We start from the raw sequence: 13,069 nt of genomic DNA, 5'->3' as shown, positions 1-13,069 counted from the left end.
CTGATCTGCTCTGCGTGCAGCTCTGCAAATTCACGTTATAAATGGATAATTGCATTCACAATTATTAAACCTAATAAAACTTGGACGTCATGAACAGCATGAAGGTCACCAAGATGCCCAAGCCTGAACAGATTCAGAGTAAAACAGAAGAAAATAAGAAGTTGAAAAGGTGGGGGGACGGGATCACAGAGGCGCTTCCTCGGCTTTTTTCTTTCCCTTCCCCTCCCCGACACAGCCCCTGGCGCTGCCACCTCCGACACCCGCCCGTGGAGCGACCGCCACCCGCGGCAGCTCCTCATCCCCACCGGGCGGGGCCGGGCCGGGCCGGGCCGTACCTGGGCCGGCCCCTCCCCGCCTCCGCCGCCGCTACAAAAGCGGCCGCCGGAGCCCGCGGCGCGTCCGCCGCCGCTTTGCTGTGCCCGCCGCGGAGCCTCCGCGGAGAGCCGGAGCCTCGCCGGGCCCCCGCGCATGGGGGGCCGCCCCCGGACATGCCCTCCTCGCCGCTCGGCTTCGCTCTCCTGCTGCTGGCGGCCGCGGGAAGGTCCCTCCCGGTGAGGCGGGTGAGTGGCTGCGCTGAGCGCGGGGGGCTGCGCGATGCCGCCCCGGCCGCTGCCCCGCGGGGCTGCCCCGGCCCGGCCGGGCGCTCTGAGGAGATCCCGCGGGAGCTGCGCTCCGCCGCGGTTCTCCCGTAGCCGCGGGTCCGGGCGCGCCTCGAAGAGAAGTCAGAAGTTTAAACCCGTTACTTTTGGGCGCTCACGCCAACACTTGCAGCGCAAGCGGCGGCCGCCGGGGCCGGCGGGGCTGGAGCGCGGAGAAGTCTCCGCGCGCGGGTCCCGCGTATGAGGCGTGCGCCCCGCCGGCGGTGTCGGCGGCGGGTGTGGGCTGAGGGCGAAAGAGTGGAGGAAAGAAGCGGAGACGCTGCTACTGCGGGGGCATTGCCCTCGAGGTAATGCTCCCCCCGGCACCCACAGGAAATAACACGCGTGTCTGTTATGGCAAACAAATGTAGTGCCGTGGGAAAAGCAGAGCAGGGTCCTGGCGGGGGATTGTAGGGTCGGCTGTGACACAGTGTGAGGGTGGGAAGGCAAGATGTAATCTGTGTGAAGAGCAAGGTGAAGTGATGGGGAAAAGGGAAGGGGTCAGAGAAAGGATGATGGACAGAGAAGGCTGTCTGGTTTGGTGGACTGGGGACAGACAAGAGAGACTGATGCGGAGAGATGGAGGTTACAGTGTTGGGGTGGCTGCCGGAGTCTGCTGCTGTAGGGAGAGCAAGGACAGGCTCAAAGCTGGCATTGTGGGCTGCAGAGGTCAAGGAAAGGACAGTGTATCTGATGATGGACCAAATACACTGTCAAGTTTCTTTGCAGTTGCTAAATGCTTTTGGGGTTACAGATTTCTATAATACAGCACTAAGAGGATCTGTTTAATACCCAGCTGGGTCTAAGCCTGTAGGGTTGTCTGACATGTTGGTTTTCTTGGTGGGTTTGTTTTACTTGCTGTCTACCTCAGGCCCTTAAGGAAAGGTGCAACAGGCACAATTTACCCTAGGGAACATTTCGGTTAGGAAAATCTCTTCATTATTAAGATGATCCAACCACTGAAACCGGGGAGCCTCCATCTGTGGAGGTGTTTGGTATTTGGCAGGATAGATCACTGAGCTGCTTGAGCCTGGACCACAGAGCAAACTAATGATGGGACTGCCAGCAGTAGAGAATCAAAGTGAAGTACATTTCTGTGCCAAGGGGCCTCCTTTAGCTGGATGAAGAACTGGAAGCAGGTGAGAAGAAAAGAGGCTTCCATGGCCTCAATGCTATAGCTTCATTCATACAATAAAACTAGTACTTTCATAGCCTTTTCTGACACTAGAGGGTCTTATCTGACAACTTCTCTAGAGCAATGATTGTGCTTGTTGTATGCTGAGAAACTGTACAAAGTACTCTGCTCAGTCATAAGTGTACAAAAGTATGAGACTTTGCTATCTGAATTCTTTTCTCACATTCAGTTTAGAGTAGTGTTAAAGGTGATATTTAAAGGAAACTGAAAATAGCACTGCACAGGCAATAGCAGGTAATAAAATCTGTGAAAGACAGGTGTGAAAGGAAGGCAGAATTGCGATACAAAGTTGAGGGAAGAAGAATTTTGCTGGTGCTGTGACTAGTGTTTTACTTTGACGTTCCCTCTCTCCCCTTGCCCTCTCAAACAAGTGAGGAAGGGAAGAGGGAGAAGAGAAAGCTGAGAACGTACATAGAAGGAAGAAAAATTTTAGTCTGGAGTTTTTATCTGAGGTGGTGCTGCCCACATGCCATCATCTTAAATGCAGGGTGATGGGTAATTCCTAGGTCTGGATCTTCCTTACAACATTGAGGGTAGTAAAATGACCAAGAGCTGGTAGCACATGGCTGCATTGCAGAATCTCATTACTAATGACAAGCTTGTGTCCTTTCCCTGTTTGGCCTTGAGCAGTGATGCCCTGCTGCTGAGCGAGCTGACAGACAGCTGACCACTGGTTCCCTGCCATCCAGCCGTCTCTTGGATTTGGATTTCAGACCCTGCTTTTCTATGTATTAGTTTTGCTCAAAGGTTTGATAAGATAATCTTGAAGACCTAGTTTAAGTGTCAGTGAAGAGCAGAAAAGAGCTGTGCCACAGTTTTGATTTGGGGGGGTCCCGTTCTTCAAACTACCCCTGCTTTTGTTTCACAGGCTAAATGGGAATAATAGAGGTGGTCTGGGTAGAGGCAGAAACAATGAATTCAGTGGAAAGGCTATAGATATTTTGCTCTCCTCACCTCTTATTTCTGAAGTGCTCTGGTATGGGAATAGGAAAGCACTCATGTAAATATCAATGTTGGTGCGTGGGTATGTGTGTGTTACTGGTGCTCTCAGCTACTATTGTGTTACTCAGGCTTATTTAGATACAGAAGCCAGCTGTTCTCCAGATCAACAGCATGACTTTGTTAGGCTGCAGGTGTTAGGGACATGTAGATTTAGTTACTGCTACTTGCTCACCCTTCTGAAGCCTGCTGTGGCTGCTTTCTTGTTCTGCATGCAGCATCTGCTTCTTTAACTGTGGGTGTATAGGATCAGGTATTTGTCTCCAGGAGGGCTAGTTTTGAATCCTGATAAGCTTTGAGGAAAAGATGCAGTGTGAGGGGGGTGGTTTTGAATGCCTTGTTAGTGTGCTGTACTCTGCTCTTGAGGGCATGGAGGTCCCAAGAGTGTTTGCGTGCCCCAGCCCAGGCTTGCAGAACAATGCCTATTTTGACTTCTTGTGTTCTGTTACATGCCCTAATGCTGAGAAAACTGAACTATGGTTCCTGACTACCACTGTCTTGTAGGTCTGTGTTCTTTAGAAGTCATTAGGGTGGGAAAATGACTGTAGATAGAGCTTGGCTGAAAAACAAGAAGAAAAGTGCACCTGGAAACTAGCGACTCCTTGCAGAAGCAAAGATGGTGAGTTGGACTGCATCTTGATTAGCTGTATCTTCACCTGGCTAAAAATCCCTCCATTAGTAGGTTGGCTGGAGGTTCTGAGTTACTCCTTTTCTCCATTTTCTGCTCCCAAAAGCTTCACAGAACTGTTTTTTGTTGCCCGCACTCTGAAAGTCAAAATATGCTAGACCACTCTCATCAGCATATACTGGCTGAGGCGTAGAAAGCAGTGGAGGAAAGGGTGGACGAGGTCTGACACTGTGCCATCTTGCTGTAGTTATTATTCAAGGATACTTGGCTGGCTTCTAGGTAATGGGCTGCTTTCCCAGGAATATGGTCAGATTCTTAAAAACTTAATATTTGTAAGCTATTTGAGTTCATTACTATATTATTATAGTATAAAACTTAAATTAGATGATTGTATTATTTAATTCAATGCAGATTAAATTGCTGTCTAAGTGACTAAAACCTTTATGTATTCATAAAATAATGTGGGGATCTTTGTTTGTTTTGTTTAGAAACAACTCTAATTTTCTGGAAACTTTATAAAGCTAGGGACAGTGTGTGTGCTGTAAAGCCAGATGGCCTAACATAGCAAATCTGATTACACAAACTAAAAAGGTACTTGTTATGATATCCCAAAAGTAACTATACTGATGGGAGGTGGGGATGACACATGGCATATCAGGCTTAAGGAGCCTAGGACAAGGGTGTGTAGTGAGAGGATCAGAGGGAATGGCTTCAAACTGAAAGAGATTAGGTTTAGATTAGATGATAGGAAGAAATTCTTTACTGTGACGGTGTTGAGGCACTGGAACAGGCCCAGAGAAGTAGATGCCCCATCCCTGTGAGTGCTCAAGGCCAAGTTAGATGGAGCTCTGAGCAGCCTGGTCTAGTAGAAGGTGTCCCTGCCCATGGCAGAGGGGGTGGAACTAGGTGGTCTTTAAAATCTCTTCCAACCCAGGCCATTCCATGATTCTGTGATCTCCAAGGGCCAAAGGAAAGCACTGTATTTCACACAACAGAACAGTGACTTGGCCCTTGGCATTGTTTAAAAGCTCTGGTGTCTGTTCCAGGAAAGTTTTAAGTTAGTGAAACAGCTCTTAAATCCTTCCCCCTATTTCTATTGCCATTACTGCACCACCACCATTCCACACACAGACCACTCCACCACTACTGCCTTGCCCCCCAGACTAGGAGACAGTCTGAGAATTTGGACAAAAGTATTTGAGGAAAAGTGTAGACAGATACAGTTGGGCACGGAAGGACAGATATTATGGCTTACAAGCACATGTAGCTCTCCTTTGTGAGAAGAACTTGTATTCTCAAAGTGGAATGGAGATGGAAGTGATAGAGCTTTGTAAAGCTAAAACTCCCACACTCCAAAAGTTGTGACTCTATAGCTGAGATAAATTTCAGTGAAACTGGGCCTGATACACAGAACATAAACAGTTGTCTGCTGGCTGTCACATTTTTAAAGGCATTGTATCACATCTGGTTTCTGCTAGCCTGTATAAATAGGGCTTTAATTTGCCTAATTGATTGACTGCCAGTTACTTGAGAGGACACATGAGGAGGAGCTGTTTGTTACCTCTGGAATCACAGGGCCTTCACTAGTTTTTAACTTGGAAATAGTCCTTTTCAAAAATGATTGTTTCCTTCTGCAGTGGTGTAGGGAAATGAAAGCTGTTACCATCTTCTTTCATTAACAGCTTTTTCATTTCTGTGATAAACCAGTGTATGTACTGCCACCAAGGCTGCCTGCTCAGGTTTCCTTGTGCAGTACATCAGTTCTATTAGTTTGTGTCTTAACAAAAGTAAGTGTATACAATAGCAGGTATGTGTGTGTTTTGTGGGGGAAAATAAATTGTCAGCCTAGAAGATAAAAGACCTTTTATTTAAGCTCTACAATGTTGTTTTCTTGTGAGCCCGAATTAAAACATTGGGCAGGAACTCATTTCATTAAATAAAACTTCCTCACCTAGCTACTGAAAAAATACCAAGTTTATTGCTTGCATCCAATGCTTCCCATTAGAAAAGGGATAGGGTAAACAGTATCTAGGGATCTCTAGCTTGCCAAATAGAAGGTAACTCCTTCAAATGTCATAGTTTAATATGCAGCTAATTTAAATTTACGATGGGTGGGGAGAAAAGTTTGGTGGTGGTGGCTGAATACTGTTCTTTGATGCCTCTTTTTGTTCAGTGTTGGAAACTGGTATTTTTGAATTTCAACCACACTGGGCTATGATTGCTGCATTCCAGTGATCTCTTGCCTTGATGTGAATGTGGAGGAGCTTAGGAAATACGTGTCGATCTTCACAGGCAGGAGGAGAATCTCCAGAAAAAGTTGTAGCACCATCATGATCTGTGGTTTATAAACATGAAAACTCCACCCCTTCCACTGCTGGAGGAGAGTAGATGACTCTACTCGTACTGCCCGGGATATGGACCTGTGCAAAAGGAAACTCCCTGCAGTTTTATTGGGACTTCAGCAAGCCTTGCAGTGTTCCAGGGATACAGTGTGGCACATCTTGGTGGAGGAGAACATGATTGGATTCTACCAGTTGTCCTCCCATTAATCTTTATGGTCTCGTCTTCTTAAAGAAACAGACAACTGCCACTGCCTCTGATGTATGTGAATGAATCGACCCAGGTTGCTTAAGTGTGGCCATGATACCATAAACAGCTCTTTCCTAAAGGTTTACATGAAACCTTGTGAGCAGCCCCAGCCTCAAGGTCGAATATGGCTTCTTAGTATCATAAATACTGTAGTTCTTGTATAGAGAAGACAGGGGCTTAATTTAATTGAATGAACAATCAAAAATATGGTAACTTTGTAGAGGAAATTGTAGTTTAGATGTGAATAAGAATATTTCCTTCAACTGGTCGTTTTACTGACTACATCTTATTGCTGTTTCACCATAATTGATTGTTAATAGATTGCTGTCTTAATGTATTGTGGTATTGACTGCTATGTTTCTTGCAGTTGATTGCATTTCATTGTTAGTTCACCTTCTCACCATCTTTTTTCTCAATTGTTTTATGCTGGCTTTTTCAATTACCATATTTTTGTCTTTCGGTCGTCTGTTCATTGAGCTCAGCTGCATTCACCTGCTCTGTCCTTGCCTTGTCCCACTTGTGCACATGCCCTGCCACTCTGAGTGCCTGCTTTGATGACTTTGGGACAATATTTGAAACTTGCATTCTATTATTGATAGATACTGTTTTAGCTGTTGGGGTTTTTTTATTACCCCTTTCCTTGCTCTGTTGCTTTTCCTGTGTGCTCTCTGTTGCATTGTGGGATAAGTTCAGGAAAAGGAACCTGCTTTCTCTTTGTGCCTTGGAATCAGCTAAAGAGTTGTGATCTTTGGAGAAGAACCTTTTTGCATGTGTGAAACTATGAACCCTTGGAGCACAACTGAGAAGCTTGTGACTCTTTTGGTGTCCTGCCTTCTTCACTACCTTCTGGCTCTCTGTTCCTTAGAGGACAAGTGAGCATGAGTTAGCATGTCATCTAAATTTTGTTGTAATTGGGGCATATCTGCTCACCCACTTGTGCCTCTTACCCTTGTTCAGGCTGATTTTTCCCTCTCCTTTCTATAAAGCTGCACTGCTTCTTTCCTTCTCCCTTGCCTCCCCAGCTGTCCCTTCTCCCCATGAAGCAGTCTCTTAGATTTAATGAGTTAGGGCAAACAGGAAGGGGGATGTGGGGTGTGTATATGTCCTGCATAGGACAATCTCTGAAGTCTTGCTCTTTTTAAGACTTTAATTTCTGACTAGGATGCTTTGGTAATTCCTCTGACATCTGGAGTTCTGGTGCTCCTCAGTACATCAGTCTGAAAGCTGAATCAAACTGAAAGGCCTGGCATCAGGTAAAACAAAACACTTGTGTGAGCAGCCTGAGGGAGAGCAGTGCTGTCCTAGATATCCTTCTCTAAATGGGAAGAATAGTGACCACTGAGTTTTGTGTTGAGTATGTCTCTGGTGCCTGGCAGAAGTGTATGGAACTGTTCTCTTATACCAGAGCATGTGTTTGTGGCAGCGTGAGTAGGCTGAGACTTGCTCTTAGATGTGGACAAGCCAAATGCAGGTAAGAAGCTCAGGCCTGCCTTCTGGCTGCTCTGGCTCTGCTTATGGTGGGTATTTCTCTGGTGCTTTGAAGGTGGTCCAGCTACCTGTGAGCATGATGTATGTGCTGAAGCAAGTTGAGGAAGAGATGCTATAACCAAGCTTTACCCTGATGTCCACCAAGCACTCAAGGGAGATGTACAACAGTCATTCTGATGAAATGTGTGGATTGCACCTCATAAAACCAGTCTCAGGTTATTTCATGATACGTAGCATTAATCTTCCTCTGAATTCTGCTAACAGCAAACTTTTATATATTATAGGAAACAACTGTTGTATTCTTCCATTTGCTAATATTCCTACTCCCATTCTGCTCCATAGGTATCAGCACTGCTCCTGTTGTGACCAACATCTCCTGGATGCTATATTCATCCTTATGTATTATTTCATTGTGAAAACTGAATTTTTTTTTTTTCTCAAAGCACATTCCAGTTGTTTAATTGCAGCTCAACTTTTTTGCAACTGAGTTTCAGAGAGTTTTTCTCATGTAACCAGACTGAGTCAAATTTTGCATATGTTCATCTTTTAGCAATTCAGTCTTCCTTGGACATCTGAAAGAAGCCCTCACAAAATGAGTGTAATTGGACTTTGACAATATAGGGTGTGACTGGGGGACATAAAGGACAGACGACAAGTAGGTGATTTCTCAGCTGTAGCAATGGGGCCACAGTTCTCTAAGAATCTCTTAGAGCAAGTAAATCAGAGAATTACCTTACTATCTCTGATGGGTGTCAAAACCTGTGACCACCTTAAAAAAAAACCTCCAAACAAACAAAAAAACTGCTTGAAAATCACTCTAAAACAGAACTGAACTTCCAAGGCATTCTTGAGCATCTCTTTAAATTGGAAGTTTGCTGTAACTAAATAAGGCATTAGGAGAATAGTAGGTGAGGGGGTGAAGTATGTTCCTGCAACTGCAAAGATCTTAGCAAGTCTTTAATGTTTTTCAAGATGACATAGTCAACTTTTAATGGAGAGAGAAAAGGACGAAGGATTTGGGCTCAGTTAGATGGAGAGACTGTTTTTTAACTTGCTTGTTATGTTTGAGGTCATGTATGCACAAAGCATACAGGAAAACACTTGATGTCCATATTAGCAGGAGCCTTGGTGGATGTGGCTTAATATTGTGTTCTGTGCTGCAGTTCATCTCAAAAGCCCCAACTCTGGAGAAGGTTTGGAGACATTAGAATAACTTTCTCTTGACTTTTGTCTAGTAGCCTTCTGTGATACTTGTTTCTTTCCTAGATTTTTATTGAGTGGAAGATAAATCCTAGGCACAGTGTGCCATGTGTATTGTCAGCAACCCAGAAGGTGTTTTTGCTCTCTCCTGTAAAGGAGACTATCTCTGAACTATTGCAGGTAAAGTAATGGCAGAAGACTTGCTCCCTTTGGGTGATGCTTCTGGTCTAGTGTTTGACTTCTGCAGGTGCCTAGTAGAAATTCTGAAGAATAGGCTTAATTTAACTAAGCTGTGGTGTGAAAAAGCAGTACTTGTTACCTGTCAAATCTTCTGGGAGAGACTGGCCTGCCTGGTATCTGCAATCCTCTTCCACAGATTAATTTCCTGACATGCACAGGTTCCTGGCAATGCAGTAGCCTCTTCATAGATTTTCTTCAAGATGGAAATTGATAATTTTGTTTCTCCTCTGACATGTCTGGAGTGTTGTACAGAAGCTACTGAAGAGCTGCTGTAAGTCATTTTGATACGCAGAAAGGGTTGGGTGTACTGAAGTGCTGAGAAGTATCAGGTGTCTTACTTTGTCTAATTGGAGGGGGGAACCAGGAAACTCAAAAGGCTTGGTTTATAGGTTACAGAATGTTCTATTCAACTACTACTTTATGAAATTACTAATTTACTCCTCCCAATGTGATCTTTGTGTTGTTCAGGATCAGTGAGCACCTTGAGACCTGGAATGGGGTGGCAGAGCAAAGTACCTGTCATGTTTGCAAAGCCCAGAAATGTGTTGCCTTTATGGCTGGTTGTGACTTCCCTACAGACTGATTGTTGGCCTGAAGAGGTCTGTACAGAACATAAGCATCAGTGCTTGAATTCTTCACTCTATTTTGGTATGTGAAATTGAATGGTAATCATGAAGTGTGAGGGGAACACCAATATCTAGGAGGCTAACAGCCTGTCCCCTATGCCCCAAAATCACCAGAGGTGCTACTGCTGTTGTGGAAGGAGCCAGACTCTGTAAAGCACTTACACTTTTCCTAAGTCACCTCCAAAAGGATATTGGTACACCTGTGGATGGATTACAAATAAAATACACAGCTATGTATGACTAGATCAGTGATAATCAGTTAGGTCAATCTCCATCTTCCTCCTTCAGTCCTATTCCTCCCAAATAAAAATGTTCTGCTGTACGAAGCTTTTAGTTTTTATCCCTTGGGATGGGAAATTTAAAGGTGTAGTATTTGGTCTAAATTATTTAAAATACCAGTTGGTATTTGCTTTTGTCAGATGCTGTGGTGCTCTAATATATTGCCCTTTTCATTACTGTTTCTTAATGAAGACAGATTCTTCAAGTACCATTTGAAATGCATCACTCTAAGAATAACAAAAAGATCCCATTCCTTTTAAACTCAGTGACACCGCAGGCAGAGTACACTCTGTGAAAAAGAGAACACAGGATACTATTATGTGCTGTTTATAATGACACTATTATAAATTGCACATCAAATAAATTAAGATGTGTTTGTAGTGGACTTCTTTCAAAAAGCCCTAAATCCTTAATATGTATGACCTCTCTAAATGAACTACAGAGCATCACAGATGGCATGGATGCCTTTCAGATAGAAAGGTAGGCAGAAACATCCTGTTCAAACAGTATTTCAGAAAATGAAGTTCCAACACATTTATTGTTGTGATAGATGTGCTTTGAGCCTAGATCTTGGCAATCCTGTTAATTAGTTGAATTGAGTAGAGGTTGACACAGGAAACTTGAAAAACCTGCATTCAGTTGCACTCAGCTTTGCTCTCTATGGGCTTCCAAGGGGCAGCAATTTTATCTTTTAATTAACTATAGTTAGAGGAGAAACTTCTACTAGAAGAAAATTGTCAAATAATTATTCTATAACTATCCAGTATGCTTTCTATTTGTTCATTGCTCTTTGGGGATTAAGACACCTGGGGGTAATGAATGAGGCTATTAAAGCTTTGTAGAATAAAACTGATTTTATTACTAGTAAGATGTAATGATAAAGGAATGTTAGCTTAATAGTTTGAACTCTTAACTTAATGGCCTTGCAATAGTAGCGATGGTTTTAAATTGCAGGAAACAAAGCTGGAGTTGGAAACTGCATTTCTTGATTTCTTACTTGTTTTGATACCTAAATGCCATTGGAACCACAGAATGGCTGAGGTCAGAAGGAACCTCTGGAGGTAATCTGGTTCAGCATCCTTGCTGAAGCAGGGCGACTTATTTATTTGTGTGGTAAGGTAACATCAATGCCAATGGGTCATTGAGCAGCCAGAGCTCTTTATTTCCTGATCTGTTTTCCTACTTGCTGCTTATGCTAAATGAGTGGTGGGACATCCTCTAATGGTTGAACAAAGCTTTTGTCTTGCTCATTGCTCCTGTCTTCTTTTGCACTCCGCCATTGTTCATCCCTCTTAATTAGCTATAAACTGAATTTACTGTGGTATTTCACCAATCCGAGCTTTTTTGAGGTGAAAAGATCTAGTAAGTCTCTGTACAGTAGACTTATAATCACCTTGAATTGGACTCAAATAGACCTTTACATGATCACACCAGCAATTAAACATTGAGTAAGGAAATGGGCAAATGAGTACATGGATTAATTTCTTCCCCTACATGTTAAGTCTAGAGGAAGCTGTTACATTAGCAGACTTAATTTTCTGTAAAAGAAGCCTTGAGTTAATGCAGCTTTGACTACTTCTGCTTGGTTTTTGCAGAAGGGTGTCACAGACTTTCCAAATTTGAACAGCAGTCTCTTCTTTGGACCTTTACTGTGATCTTCCAGGAGGTTCTTCCTCCTCCTAGGAGGATGATAGAGAGGTGTTTTGGGGTGGGGATTTTTGTTGTTTGTTTTGTTTTGAGGGGTGTGTATGGTATATTGTAGGGAAACTCTTTGAAAACCTGGTCAGAATAAATTGTTTTTCAACAGAAGATTAATTTCTGTCTCAGGATGGGTGGGAAGTACGTGCTTTCAGCTACAGAAAGTAGTTGTGGTCCTCTTTGGGGATAGGACTCAAACTTCCTTACATGGGAAAGGAAAGAGGAGAACGTGGGTAGCAAGCTGTCCATCTTGTTGCTGTGGTAGTCGTGGTTAGTCTGAGCAATCAAGGGAGAGGTGCCATCCAAACAGTGGTTGTTGGTGACAAGGAATCTGCGAAACTCTAACTTGTGGCTTGCTCACAAGCTGTTGTTCTTTGTTGAATTTTCTTTTTAGCTCACACGGTGTTTGTGCTTTCAAATAAAGGCTTTCTTCCAGAACCAGAAAATGGAATAGTCAGGTGAGAAAAGAAGCAGAGGTGTCTCAGATCTGTGTTAAATGTCTTTGTGGCCCCTCATCAAGCCTGGTGGAACATCTTGTAGCTCATAGATGATAAGAAATGGCCAGATTTGGGCCTTGGGGAAGTGTTTCCTTCTTTCTTTTACTGTCTTGTGTGGACATACTTAAAATTATCTTGCTCTCTTCATTTTGGGGAGATTGAGTCAGGTGAATAACATTCCTGTGGGTTTACATATTAATTATTGAGTAGGGAAATGAATTGCAGTGTTTCCTTACCTTTTGCATAGGAAGTAGGAGCTGTTGTCACTCTTGCTTTTAAAAATGTGTGTGTGGCTATAATCCATTTGGTAAGATGACCCCTTCCAAGTACCTATTATGGGGAAGGAGTGGTAGTGCTTTCCTCCACTTAATTCACCAAGTCTGGGTGTTTGAATACTACTATGATGGGTGCCTTGGAAATATCTGTAATAGCTACAGAAAGCAGTAGAGGATGAACTGCTTTTTATATTGAGTCAAGGTTGAAGGACGGTGTTTGTCTGAAAATGCTCTCGGTTCCTGTATAATTGATTGCTGGTGGAGAAGGGGTTACAGCTGCACAGGAGACATCTTCATCAGTGAGACTACTTGTACTATTAAACACTATACTCTTCTTCAGAGCCAGGCACTTAATAACAAACCAAGCTGTCAAGTAGTATGCTACACATACTACTGAGGGAGCTTGAAGGCTGTAATACAGGGAGAACAAAGCTAATGTAAACATCATTTATGGTTCATGAGGTTAACTTTCTACTTGCTTAAGCTTTCAATAATTAGTTTCTTTCATGTCTATCTTTTGTATTGCCCATTTGCATGTAGAGTTCTGGGGTTCGGCAGCTTGGTTCACAGCTTGGCTTTAAGCTTTGCTGTGTTGTCTTTCCCCTGTTGTCTTTGAAAATAATCTATAGTTTTTCTTCAACAGAAAGACTTACAGTTCTCTGTAATCATAGCTTTGCCATTATGGCTGAGCTGCTTGGCATAATGCTGAAGTAAAGC

At 43.5% G+C, this 13,069-nt stretch overlaps 1 protein-coding gene across 1 annotated transcript in view; it reads left to right on the top strand.

Moving 5' to 3' along the window:
- Positions 1-411: 411 nt before the first annotated feature.
- Positions 412-13,069, top strand: part of GLP1R (glucagon like peptide 1 receptor) — an 81,821-nt gene continuing 69,163 nt past the window's right edge. The window contains exon 1 of the mRNA XM_039569725.1: positions 412-560. Coding sequence (XP_039425659.1) covers positions 489-560 — 72 coding nt within the window. The 5' untranslated portion in view covers positions 412-488. The remainder of the gene's footprint in view (positions 561-13,069) is intronic.

The sequence above is a fragment of the Corvus cornix genome, chromosome 3 (assembly GCF_000738735.6).
Source record: "Corvus cornix cornix isolate S_Up_H32 chromosome 3, ASM73873v5, whole genome shotgun sequence".
Lineage (NCBI taxonomy): Eukaryota > Metazoa > Chordata > Aves > Passeriformes > Corvidae > Corvus > Corvus cornix.
This window is presented reverse-complemented; position numbering and strand designations above follow the sequence as displayed.